Below are 14,925 nucleotides of genomic sequence, written 5' to 3'. Positions count from 1 at the left end.
ATAAAAGATTACTGATATTAAAGAGAACAAATAATAATTGTTAAGATGGATTTGATCTGGGACGGAAGGATTCGAACCTCCGAGTAACAGAACCAAAAGCCGTTACACATACCACTTGGTTCACACCCCATTTATGTTTCTATTCAACACAAATATACATTAATATTGGTATTGGGTGTTTGTGGATTCCAGACCATATCTTACAAGCGTAAAATCAATGACCCTTGACATATGCAATAAGAAAAAACATATCATGATATTTGCATATCTTACAGGTGTAAAAAAGAATTACCATGATTAAGGAAATAAAACAAATTAAACCAAGATCATGATATTTGCATGTTGAACTCGGTTGATGCTTTGCATGTTGACTTATTGTGACCAGGTAATTTACATTGACTACAAATGAGTGCCCTTTTCACTTTTTCCTGAAACTCAACTCGTTTTTTCTTAGGTCGACCAGGAGGCCGCCGTGTTATAGGAAGCTCTACGGTTGGATATGCATTAACAACTGTGCCAGCATCAGGATTTTGATCGGTGGAGTCCACATCTGCCACTGGATTGATAGAGCCTGAATATGTTAATCTATAGCACTCAGTGGTGAAGTATCTTTCACAGGAATCATAAGCATTTCCACCAATGCGATTGAGAGATGCAATAACATGACAGCATGGTAGACCTGTAAGCCTCCAGTAATGACAAGTGCAGTCCCACCTCTCAAGGTCAACCACGTTAGTGTGATCATCAAGCACCTCAAATATTGTGGAAGAAGAAACTAGAACTGAAAGCGAAGAGGCAGATTCTATGCCTCTTTGCAAATTTTCTTCTGCTGTAGGAGTCAGCCTTGTATGCCATTGAGCTGAATCCTCTAGTCGCATATGAAACAATTCTGCTATCTTGCATTTTATGGTGTCCACCAATTTCAGAACAGGAAAATCACATACCTTGGGAAGCCAACTATCAAAAGACTCTGCAGTGTTTGATGTTAGTTGGTTGTATCGTGATCCTTTGAAGAATACATTTGTCCAATGTGCAGGGTCGATATTAGTGAGCCATGCAACAGCATCTGGGGATATAGATCTCATGCTTTCAATGAAAGCGCTGAATTCATCATTTCTACATGTTCTAGCAGCTGAATAAACTAAATCTGCAAGGACATCATTCACTGCTTTTGACAATGAACCCTTCATTTCCTTCTTCAAGTTCTCTGTTAAACGATACACACAGAATGCATGTTCACTATTTTCAAACACCTCAGCAACAGCTTCTTTCAAACCCTTCAGCCAGTCAGATATGAATGTCAGAGGCCGAGGAGACAGTAAGGCAGACTTCATTTGATTTAAAAACCAATGCCAACTATCATATGTCTCCTGCTCCACTATGGCAAAGGCAACTGGAAAAAAATCATCATTTCCATCCAATGCTATTGCAGCCAATAGCGTCCCTCCATATCTTAACTTCAGAAAAGCACTATTGAGAAACAATAAGGGCCGGCAGCCATGCTCAAATCCAAGAAGGCATGCATGGAAGGATAAGAAAAGACGATGAAAGCGACCTTCCTCTGTAGTGGATAATGTAGCAACACTGCCTGGGTTAGACTCAATTAGCTTTTCACAGTATCGTGGCAGCTCCTTGTAAGAGTCCACATCCTTCCCAAGAATTTTTTCTCTAGCAGCCTCCTTGCCACGCCAAGCCAGCAAATATTTCAGCTTTACTCCATATTCTCTGTGTATATCATTCACAATTTCACTCGCACTATAGTCCGGCATTTCACGAAGCTTTTCCTTTATCAGATCTGCAACCCAGTCCTTTGTAACATTAGGATGATTGTCTATGCCAGAGCCTTTCTTGCAAGTATGTTCATCTTTCATGGTCCTGATCTTAAAAATCTTCGTTGTTGATACTCTTGATGCATGTATCCTCCACGGGCATCCCTCGGCTTTACATTTGGCAGTAACACGTCCGGCATCTGTTTTAGCAAACTTGTAGGCAAAGCCTCTGGCAATTGCATATTTACGCAGCGATTCACGGAATCCATGAGCATCCTTAAACAACTGACCTACACCAGTAATGATATTCTCCCAAAAAATGGTCTTGTTTGGTCTATCCTCACTAGTCACAACTGGTGTCGAAGACTCAATTATAGAATCTGCACTAACCCTGTGATTAGAAATAAAAACACCATATTCAAAAACACTTGGCTTGCTGTTTTGATTTTGATCAATTTATGGGTCTAGAAAATACCTGCTTGGATCATTACTCATGTTGTTAGCAGCAATAACCTCCCTGCCAATAGCATAGATCTCCGGTGAATCATCTTGCTGAAAATCAACCATTCTCCTCAAATCCTTGTCGTTGGAAATCGTAATCAGGGTCCTTTTACTCGTCGGTAGAGTGTACTTAAACGTCAAAGTGGATACATCGCCATTGTACATCTCTGATACCTCAGACTTAAATCTATCGAACGACATGTTCCGATCGATGTCCAGAAGATGTGCTTCTCCACCGTTATACAGCACAGACCCATCATCGTTTTGCACAAGGGCGCCCCCCAAATGAATCACGCAGACCAACAATTTCTCACTAGCCATAGCCTTTCCAACAGATCCCTATGATCGAACTACAGTAATGAGCAACACCCCAAACCATACAAGCACGCAGAAATTTTTGGGGAAAAAAAGTGGGCAATGAAGAAGTCGATCAATAAACAGTCAATCAATCTCAGAATATCGTTAAGTGCGCATTTTTCAGGGTTAGGATCTGGCTCTCTATATTGTTTTCATGAACAACTCATCTTCTGCACCATGATCCATGCTCACATGCGTCCTTCCAAGTCTGCAAATTAAACACCCAACAAAACTGAAATTCAAAGGAAAATGCATACCTCCGACGTGAGTCTTCGCCAAGAACCGTCAGAAACCAACGGCGAAGAGAGAAAAATGGTACCTTCGACGTGAATCTTCACCGAGAACGGCCAGAATCCGGCGGTAGATAGAGAAAACGATGCCTGGGAGGAAAACCCAAAATTTTCCTCGGAGAATTGAGAGGGAAAGACCTTCCTTTTAGTCGAACAGATGATCAAATCCCTTCTTTTGCACCCTAATCATCAAGGACAAACACCCATCATGAGCTGCTAGAAACTCGCAACTTCGCCACCGATCGAGTCGCCTAAACCCTAACCCTAACCCTAATCTGGAGAAAAGAGAATGAAACCTAGAATAGGAAGGAGACGAACACTAGTCCCGGGCTGCCGCTCCACCACGTAGTCTGCAGATATGGCTCTGTTTTGAGAAGGGAAAAACGATTTTCCTGTTGCCTTTTCCCAGTTTGGTTTTTGGCCGTGGGAAAAGGGCGTTCTTACGGATTCTCTGTTGCATTTCCCGTTGGATTCAGCGGTGGGAAAAGGAGTTATTATTGGTTCTCTGTTGCCTTTCCTGTTTGGATTCCACCATGGGAAAAGGCGCTCTTATGGATTCTCTGTTGCCTTTCCTCTTTGGATTCGGCCGTGGGAAAAGGCCTTCTCACACCTGCAATTCCCGAACATTGGATCCTGTAAAACCCTCGAAATCAAACATAATATAAGGGTTAAATTATAGTTCCGGATCCATGGTTTTACATGGAAGTCGCAACCGCAAGATCATTTACAATTTTTTTTCTCGAATGGGCTTCGATCCTTTTGCGGGTGTTTGAAACAATGGCTAAAAAAAATGACAGGAAGGGCAGGCCCATTAAGTGACCCAGTTTTTCGTCATAAAAAAGAGTTCTTTAGACTTACGCAGGGACAAAGCAGTCCCAGCGTGGGGGTATTGTTTAGAACAAAGTGATCCTTGTAAAGACTGCTTGTAGTTTGTACCCATCTTTGGTTTTTCAAAAGGGGAGCTTCAAGCTTGGGACACATCAGTCCCATCCCTAGGGTGCGTTTGATCGCACATCGTGCGGGACACCACCAAAATCAAACACTGAACGCCGCATTCCTGAAACAGTGACCGCCCCCAGTTACGCTGAAAACAAGACGGGGAACACCACTAAAAAAACAAACAAACAAAAACAAAACTCGAGCTAAGAGCCTAAGCCTGAACCTCTCTCTCTCTTCTCCTTTTTTGTTCATCTTTCTCCTCCTTTTTTTCTTTCTTTTCCTTCTTAGTTTTTCTCTTTGTCTCTTGTTCTTTGTTTATCATTCTTCTTCTTCTTTTTTCTTCTCCAATTAGGGCCCCAATAAGAAATTTCTTTGATTAGGACTTTGAATCAAATTTTTTTAATTAAGGTTTTTTATATTTAATTTGATTAAGATTTTTTGTTGATTTGATTAAGGGTTTTTTTATTTTTTATTTTTTTTATGATTTTCATTGGTTAGGGTTTTGAACCAAATATATTTGATTAGGGCTTTTCTTTTATTTTATTATAATTTTTTCTTTGATATTGTTTTATTAGGTTTTGAATTAAATATCTTTAATTAAGGCTTTTGATATTTAATTTGATTAGAGTTTTTTTATTAGGATTTTGAACTAATTTTTTTTAATTAGGTCTTCTTATAGTTAATTTGATTAGAGCTTTTCATACATTTGATTAGGGTTATTTTTCTTTTGTTAGGGCTTGAATTAAGGCTTTTTATATCTAAATTTATTATTTTTTATGATTTGTTTGATTTTATAGTTTATTTTTTTTGTAGTTTAGGGTTTTTTGGTTTATTTATAGTTCATTAATTTTCTTATATTTTGGAGTTTTAAGGTTTATTTATGATTTTGCATTTGTATATAAAAAATATGAATTCATATTTTTTATCAAATTATCCACAATTTAAATATTGTTTGTACTTAGATCCCGTTTGAGATCCATATTCGAGACTAAAATTCATAATTTCTTGACTAACTTCATAATTAGATTCAATATAACACAAATTAAAGTATTTATATATGTAAAAAATATCAATTCATATTTTTCTATAATTACCCAAATTGTAAACTTTTTTGAGTTTCTAGTTCCATATAAAGATCTAAAATCCATAATAAATATATTAAAACACTCATATGGTGGGATGGGTCAAGTCAAACGATCCAAAATGAAGTTATCCAACTCATTATCCATATATGTCCAAGTTGTCTGAACAATGTAAAAATCAAACACCACACACACAAGAAAGACAATTTTTTATCCAATCGAAACAAATGTTGCAGTTGCAGTTGCAGTACAGTTGTTACATAACAAAATTAGCATGTATTTTGTTTGCTCTGTTCAATCATGAACAAGCAATCAAACACCCCCCCTTAGGTACGGGGTATGACTGACATTCTGAATGAATGAGCCCAAAAATTCTATGTTTTTTGCAGGAAAAAAGTACTCGTTCTCTCTCGCAACAAGGGTGACTTGCGGTAAAGTTCTCTTGGAATTCTGTCCCTCTATCATCAATTGTTGACTAATAACGTGGACATAAGCAGCTTGCGTTGATTGCAAAAGTTTTGGAGAACTCAACTTGGGGTGGCCATCAGGTAGAACCAGCCCGGCTCGATTAGGCCCTGACAAGGGCATGATAGGCTCAACATAAATCTTGGTCCAAGCCTGCCTTGACTCAACTATACTCAGCTCAGGCCCTTTAGGCCCAACGGGCTGGGTTTGTCGAGCCCTATGTATTTACACAACAATCCGACCCTATTTTTAGCGAGCTAAGGCTACATTTGAAAGCCTGAGCCCAACCCGATACAGGATGGGTACCTAACAGCTAGGGTCACAACCAGCAAATTTACGTAGCAGGGGCTAGGTCATATATATATATATATATATTAGAGTGTAGCTGCTTGATGAGTAGGTGCTTGAGCACCTACTTAATCAAGCAGACCATCATCACGCACTTGATGGACGGCCATGTGCAAAAGCAAAACCCAAAAATCGTAAAAAAATGAGTTTTCTGCTAGAATACCCTTTAGCCAGCGCTAAAGACAAGGGACACACGCATTGTTATAATTTTGTAATGAAGTGCGCATCTTTTTGGACATTTAGCAGCTGTTTTTAGCGTCACTAAAGGTCTCAGTTCTGCTAGAACCTTTAGTGACAATAAAAAAGTGTCACTAAAATATTTTTGACGCAAAAAAACATATTTTTTTAGCAATTTTTATGATTTTTGTTTGCACATGACTGTCCATCAAGCGTGTGATGGACGATTCGCTTGATTAAATAGGTGCTCAAGCACCTACTCATCAAGCTACTACACTCTACTATATATATACACACTAAACGTACAAGAGGTTGACACAAAACTCTACCATGTGTATCTGAGTGTAAGGTCTCCTTAGACCGTCGTAGTAGGCGAAGGGTTCACATTTGGCCCTACGAGACTGCCTCAGTTCACATTTGTCGAAAATGACTTATGGCTATGTTCGTAAATTCTCATAGAATCGGTGTAACACAGGTTCACATTTGACCCACTTACTCCACCTCAATTGTACGAGTCAATATCACCCATCTTTCAGGTATAATTATTAAATAAAACCTTTTTATATTTCAAAAAAAAATCATAATGCATGACATTTAACAAATTAAATGCACATGCCATGCATTATCAAATTAGCAGTTGCACACGGGCCAATACTCATAAATTGCATCTTATACAATCATGCAAATCACCATTCAGGCAAATTTGCCCTACATATAAGTCTTAAAATATGAATAACAAACTTCCTATATCAAATATCACACTTATATGTGAATCACATAGTTTCACATATGAAATTATCATAAGTGTCATACCCATTACGTGCATGAAAATAAACACATATCAACATGCAATTATCAAACACGAATAACAAATCTTGCATTCGAAACAATCATTTGGATTAATGCCTATCACTTTCACATTCGAAAGTATACATTGTACAAAATAACATGAATAACAAAACATTCACATTCGACGCATTTATTTGGGTTCATACTCATCACTTTCAAATTCGAAAGTGTACATAAATACATGCATCACATTTATCACCCACCATTTGCCACATTTGCAAAAGTCAAACACAAATGATAAAATTTTAGTTTTGCATAAATCATTTGGGGTAAATACCCCTAAATTCATAGCAATAAATTACATATACATTCACTTATCCCTACACAAATTTTCATATGCAATTACCTTCTAATGCGTGCAAATAGTCATATGCAGATAAAATTTTAATGCATGCACCATACATTCCATCTCAAAACCCAACAAATCATTCATGTATTAAAATATATACGCCATGTATCATACATATGTTCGCATGTATACATCATTACATACACTTACATCATATTTATATAATTATATGTGTGCACAATTGCATACACACTCATCACATTAGACAAAATATTCCTACTTATACCACGAATGCTAGATACCTATCACATCAAGCATTTGTACGTATGTCTTACTTGTATACACACACCATAGCAAACGGTCACACACATGTTATTCTTGCATATGTGTGCATTATAGAACACAATTCAGAGGTTTGTAGGCGATGCATGAACCATAGTTGTAATATACCTACACATATTAAACTTGTATAAGCATATATTATATTTGACATTCATACATATGCTATATAGCATATGCACAAATCACAATCTTGCACATATGTTGACCTTGCATACGTGTATACCATATACACACAACCATACGTGTAATACCTATAATTTTTGGTAGTTGTTTTAATAAATAAAGAAGAAATTTTATGTCAATTATGGTTTTTAGGTATTCAAATGTGCATCGAAATTAAAATTAATTATGTTTATTAACTTATAAATTAATCTCAATTGATTTGAAATTTTAACTAAAAGGTAAAATAGAATTTGAATTTAACTTAGGGTTAATTTCATGTAAATTAGAATTTGAATTTAACTTTGGGTTAATTTCATGTAAATTAGAATTTAAATTTAGATTTAGAATTAATTATAAATGAGTTTATAATTAATTTGATATATATGTAATGTAATTTTATTAAATTAGAATTGAGTTTATGGTGTTGTAAAAATGTTTAGAACAGTTATAATCATGCTTGATTATATTTTAATATCGTCCTTAGTATTGCTTAATAAGTGTCTTATGAATTTGAAATCTTTGATATTCTGTTCTCATTTTTTACTTGGTCAGTTTCAAAAGCAATTCAATATCTTTAGAAATACAAAACTAATAAATAAAAATAAAATACAAGAGTGTTCTACACATTCGGAGCTTTAATTTAGAGTTTTGATTTGTCCCTTTTGAATTAGTTTTGAAGCTGAAACATCTTTTGCAACATAACATAGACTTTCTCTCTTATCAGTAGGATTATTCCAACCAAATATTTTGAAATACCTAAACACATAATAAAAAATGATCAAAATAAATTATAAAAAATATGAGTGAATGGTAAGATGTATAATAAGATTCTGTAAAAAGAATTTTGTTAAAAGATTTCTCAGTAAATCCCAAGAAATTCCTCAATTCAGGATAAATTTTTGTAGTTGACATGATCTATCTTTTATTTTTCTTGAATAGGGATTATTTTTATAATTTTCATAATTTTTTTACAACTGATTTTGAAATTTTGTTTCTTGGATTGTGTTTCTGATGTGTTAGGGCAACCTCAGTTAAATGTTCAAAGTTAAAACTGATCCTTGTTGTTTTTTGTGGCTTTTTCAAAATTAGGTTAATAGAAACCCGATCTGCACAATTATCATGTGTTAGTGCCTAGTCATTTTCTACATTGTTTAACTTGATATATGATGCATAAAACTTGACTGGTGGTCGGATATGCATGCTAACTAAATGTTATTCATGTTGGATTATGTATCTTAAGAATGTATGTGTCATTTACAATGATGTGTATTATGCATCACGAAGCATGATCAGTAAGAGACACATGAATGCATATGTTAATTTTAAATGAAGCATAGACATAACTAAATTATGCATATAGCCTTTGTATAAGCATGTGGGCATATGATATGGTGCATGCATGATATTAATGAATGCGTGGTATGATCATGAACATAGCTCATGAGTGAGCCGGAGTTTGGTGGGACCCGCATGTGCTTGTGAAACACCAAGAAAAGAAAAGACTGAACATCTATACACATAATTACATAATTACCTCAAGAAGGTCATGCTCAAAATCTCCTAGATATGGGGTTTGAACTGTGAGCAATTTGAATGGGTTAAAACAACCTTGTGTTATATAATCTTCTCGAATAAAGATTGGGCTAGTGATCCCGTGTGCTGAGAGTACTTGAAATTAATTCATTAGCCTAATATTAAATAACACCTATAACTTATTTAAACTCGAGACTACCTTAGAGAGGGTAGTGATAAAAATGATCGGTCGACCGTTATCATTTTGGAGAGCTAAGTGTCTCCATTGGTCTCCAATCATCGGTCGTAGGGGGCCTAACCACCGTATGGCTTAGGTGTTATGTCTCGAATATTTGTAGAATAGAAATCAATTCCATACGGACTACTAGAAAATTCTCTTGGTCACAGACTGCTCAAGTGACAGCTCTGAAGGGAGTTTGCAAATTCTTCTAGTCAATGAGGCTAATAAATTATGTGACATAACAGACACCTCATTGAATTAGTTGTATTGGAGTTAGCAACCTTGAATGTGTCGATGTTAGAAAAGAGAAACAAAATATCAAGTATTGAATCACTGACATTATTTCAATTTGTGCATGATTATAGAGTTTAAGATAAATTATTTGTTTACTTGAATTTATGCAATGTAGAATAATTGTTCTGAAATTTAATTACAAGCATAATTAATTGTGAAAATGCAAATTATGCTTATCCTGTTATACTGTGTTGAATGATTTAGTCATTTATCTGAAATTGTATCAATGCTTATCTCTTGTATTTATTCTATATCTGTGTTTATGTGTTTTGGTGTAACCTACTGGGGTTATGGATTAATGCCCCATACTTTAACATTTTTTCAGATAATGCATAAGTTGGTGTGATGATGAGTTGTTCGGCGGTGTCAGATGGATCATCAGTGTTTTTCTTTCTCGAAGAATCCAGCTTTTTTTTAGAATATTTTTTATTATGTTAGATTTTGATGAGACATGTAAACTCTGAGTTTAATTAAGTATTAGATTGCATTAATTCCTTTAACTAAGTGCTTTAAACACAATGTGTGTGTAGTTGTGTTATTGTAATTAGTTCAAAGTTGAATCAATTTTTAATTATACTATTCTATTGTATTTAAAAAAATAATCTTTTAAAATTTTCTATAAAATTTTGGAACGTTACAATATGTATGCCTTTCCAGCATGCGCACTGACCACAAAAATTTCACTGGCCCATTTTAAGGTCACGTTGTTCCCTGCAACCAATTAAGAGATATGTCGATTTTATCTTTTATTTTAAAAGTCCAACCTGCAAAACAAAGCATTTCTATTCCATTCCAGATTACCCAGTTCTCTAATGATAATTTTACACATCTGCCAAAACCCAACTCTAGTTAGAACAACCTATAATTCATATAAACCTCATATCAACCAGGACCCGGGTTCCAAAACACTATTGAAAATTTATAGCAAAGTGTGCCCAATTTCCATACGCAGTATTTACTTACATGCTTACATGTAAATAATACCTAATAGGAGTTTTAAAATTATACATGTGGCAGGTAACAAATTCTTTGCTTGACATAGACTATGAGGTGGTGTTGGTGGATCACGGGCAGCAGCGGCTACAACCTGATGTGTCTATGAATCTAGTTTAATAATATATTAATAAACTAAATAAATAACCCGTGAATCACAATGACCGTAGTTGAACGCGGTGGCTAAACGGTTATGACTTTGGCGTCAGCGAGAAACACTTGGTGGCTCCGCAAGGGTGGACTACACCCTGCGAGCACTACCATGTGACAACAGAGACTGTGGTGGCTACGTTGTAGCTTTGTCATTGTCATCACGGTTGCGAGGCCCACAAAGCCCAACGTGATCGCGGTGCACAACCAAAGAGAGAAAATGAGGAGAGAGAGAGATCAAGTGGAGGGAAGGGGCACAACCCCTTCCATTCTTTTTCCTTTTTCTTCCTCACAGCTAACATCAGTTAGGTTCGGCCACAGGGAAAGCAGATCATTGACAATGGCTTGCATCATTATTCAACGAACAGTGGCCAACTAGTTCCCGTGCACCTCGAAATAAAAGGGGATAGAGAGAGAAGTGGGCCAGGTTGTGTAACTCAAAGAAAAAGAGAGAGAGAATGGGAGGATCAACAAGGTAGCCGATGAACGATATCTGGCAGGCGGTAGACATGACGGCCTGACTTGGGCGATCTGGCATGCAATGAAATTGTGACAAGAGGGATACGGTAAGGAGTGGGGGTCCCACGAAGAGGGGATAGTGTTGGCCGGCGTCATGTGGGGTATCACCGACGTCAGGTGTAGTCATCAAGATTTTGTTGACATCGATGTTGATTGCACCTGACTACACCTGACTGGCATGAACCTAATTAGCAAACTCAAACTTGGACAATATTTATACACAATGTGTACCTGATTTATATGTTAACTAGTTTTATCTGATTGAAATTTTACCCAGCCTAATTGTATGATATTATTGTTGAAAAAACTACATGAACTTATATTATAGCTATATACACCATTATTGTATTCATGCATAGCTATTGTACTTCTAAAAAATGAAGTTATTATCAAGTAATAAGACCTCCCATGACCCAACCCAACTGGGATCAGAACCATTGTTAACCATCCTGTCTGTCAACTGAAATGCTATACACATGAACCTGAACAAAAAATGAACTGCATACAAAAAGCCTATACTGGTCTAATATGAAATTTGGACCATAATTGGATCGACTCAATCCAAACAGGTTTAGGTTTGCATCCATTGACTAGACCTAATGCAAGATCAGGTCCCATGGAACACAGACAAAACCTGACCAGTTGTAGGCCACTTACACTCCTAAAACTAATACACCAAAAAGATGTTGACAATGAAACAATTGAATGTACATGCAAAATGTACGAATTCAAAGGTATTTTATGTCATCATACATTAAAGACATTTAATCAAAAGAAGATACAAGAAATACTTGAGTCATATTAATGCGAAGATGGACGGGACAAGCAAAGATTGAATTGCTGATATATAATCAATGTTGGGAGAATGTTTGCATTTCTTGTTAAACTTAATGTAGTGTCTTATATTGTTCGGTTTCACGACAGACTCAATTTAATTCAAAAGTGAGTAATGGAACACATGAATCACGTGTGAATTGTTCAGCTACATAATTGTATTTGATTGTATTAACATGATGGATCATTGCAATATGTATCCTTCATATATATAAATCGTTGTCTCATCTAGCCTACAGAGCTAGAGTTTTGATACCATTGGTAAATACTATAGGTAAATCATCGTTGTTCAGTGTTTATACCATTAGTAAAAATTGTTGTCTAATGTAGCCTTCATATGCAAAAAGTTGCTCTGTGAATAAACTGTATTAAAAGTAAAAATCGTTGTCCCATCTAGCCTTCACATATACAAATCGTTATATATATATATATATATTGTAGTTGAATCGTTGCACAAAAAGTTGTTCTGTAAATAAACTATATTAAAAGTAAAAATCATTGTCTCATCTAGCCTTCACATATACAAATCGTTATACATATACTATAGTTGAATCATTGCGCAAAAAGTTGTTCTGTGAATAAATTGTATTAAAAGTAAAAATCGTTGTCTCATCTAGCCTTCACATATACAAATCATTGTACATATACTGTATTTGAATCGTTGCGCAAAAAATAATTATGTAAATAAACTGTATTACAAGTAAAAATCATTGTTTCATCTTGCCTTCACATATACGAATTGTTGTACATATATTATAGTTGAATCATTGCGTACAAAGTTGTTTTGTGAATAAACTGTATTAAAAGTAAAAATCATTGTCTCATTTAGCCTTCATATATACAAATCATTGTACATATATTGTATTTGAATCGTTGTGCAAAGACTTGTTCTGTAAATAAATTATATTAAAAGTAAAAATCATTATCTCATCTAGCCTTCATATATATAAATCGTTGTACATATACTGTATTTGAATCATTGTACCATATATTGTCCTATAGCGATTTCGACAATGACGTCTATGTTGGAGACAACGATTTGTCTTTGCTATAAATAGCAGTCTAACTTATTGACGTATTTCGTAAAAGCATTTTATCATGTAGCTCATCAACGTGATTTACAACCACATCAATTTACATAGTGTCCTATGTTAACGGATGAAAAACATAGATCTTTTCATTTTGAAAGTATATATCAGCATTCCTCTTGATATCAACATTTATTAGTATTTATCAACATTCTGCTTGAAATCGGGGTAATTGTTGAATTTTTATTTCAACTCAGAGAGATTTACATAATTTGTATACACAATCTTACAAAATTTGTATACATAGTCTATAATTGCTGTTACAAATCTTTGTATATCATATTACTTCTAGGGGGGTCGCATAGTTCGTTGCCTTCTAGGTATTCTTGTCGTTTGATTTTTTTTTCTTCCACAATTAGAAACTCCATCATTTTTTTTTGCATAGTTCTATGCGAAATTCAGGTATATCAACCCGCAACAAAAAGGTAATGTGAGACCAATATAAAAATTGAGTCCCCAATAATATAGGATAATAAAACATGTTTAACTGTAGAGCATACAACGTCGAAATCAGGTTCTTGTCCATTTTATATTGTTTCAATATACTTCATTACAAATAAACCATAATCGATGTCATTATTTTGTAAAGGAGTATTGGGTGCGCAGTGAAGCCACCACTCGTCAATGTTGACACCCAAGACGTCTTTGAAGGATCCCACTTGTGGTTAATACAGAAGCAAGTAAATTTCAGGCCATCGTATAAGACACAATACACTGATAGATAGAAACTTACCAAATGCATAATGTCACGTTGTATATTAGTGTGAAAGTCCAATGAGTTGTAGCACCATAGTTGTTATTTTCGTAAATCCATCACATATAAGACCCAATGCTCAAATGATCGCCACAATGTATGAATCAATATCTGCAAATCGATGATAAAATATCTGACAAATCATTTTCAAAAATCATGCGTAAAGTATATAATAAACAAATAAGTTATATTGTGCATAAATTAAAAAAAATGGTGTTTCATTTGCAAATTGCTATAGAAAATAGAATATCGAGATAAGATCTTCATAATACAAATCGTTTCATGGCCAAACCGTTGGTCATAATGTATTGTAACTAAATACTTATATTGTTTGTAAATTAATGTGGTTGTAAATCACGTTGATTTGTATTTATGAAGTTACACAGCAATGATATGTCTTTGTTTATCTTTGTGAACAATATCGATATGTAATCTCATGATTTACTCATATCAGTTTGCAATTATTACTAAAATATTATTTTAATAGAAAAACTTAAATCGGTATCAAGTTGTAAATCGATTTGCATTTATGAAGTTACCTCAACTTGTACTTTACTAAGTCTAAACATCATGTCGATTTGTTTATTATTTTTTTTTCACCTTTTATGAATCAGTCGTTGTGTAAATCACGATAGGACATATTGTTCACATAAACAAAGCTCGTAAAGGCAAATCATGATAGGATAATCAAACAGATTTGGTGGGATGAGATGTATTCGATTGAGATGATGGGTTTAGGTGGGGGAGTGATTGGATTATGTTGGTTGTGAGACCCATTTAGCTCCCATCAAATCCAAACCCAATTTAAAGTATTATATATATATATATATATATATATAGAGAGAGAGAGAGAGAGATAGAGAGAGAGAGAGAGAGACATTTACATATATATATATATATACATATTTTAATCAAATTTATTTGGGTCTCAAATGAACCCAAATTCTATTTATTTAAGTAGGATCCATTT

General features: G+C 34.9%; 1 protein-coding gene across 2 annotated transcripts; it reads right to left on the bottom strand.

The window, feature by feature from the left end:
• On the bottom strand, positions 1-3,473 carry LOC149814380 (uncharacterized). Of its 2 annotated transcripts, none has more exons than XM_089988838.1 (3): positions 2,885-3,473; positions 2,245-2,609; positions 1-2,160 (listed from the first exon to the last, which is right to left on the bottom strand). In XM_089988838.1, the coding sequence occupies exons 2-3, from the start codon at positions 2,589-2,591 to the stop codon at positions 327-329; spliced, it is 2,181 nt and encodes a 726-aa protein (XP_089844964.1). In that variant the 5' UTR covers positions 2,592-2,609; positions 2,885-3,473; the 3' UTR covers positions 1-326. The 2 variants fall into 2 exon arrangements, with proteins under 2 accessions (XP_089844964.1, XP_089844963.1); XM_089988837.1 differs by having other exon boundaries at positions 2,245-2,835; positions 2,947-3,473.
• Between the last annotated feature and the right edge of the window lie 11,452 nt (positions 3,474-14,925).

This window comes from Nuphar pumila, chromosome 15 (assembly GCF_984573655.1).
Source record: "Nuphar pumila chromosome 15, dmNupPumi1.hap1.1, whole genome shotgun sequence".
NCBI lineage: Eukaryota > Viridiplantae > Streptophyta > Magnoliopsida > Nymphaeales > Nymphaeaceae > Nuphar > Nuphar pumila.
This window is presented reverse-complemented; position numbering and strand designations above follow the sequence as displayed.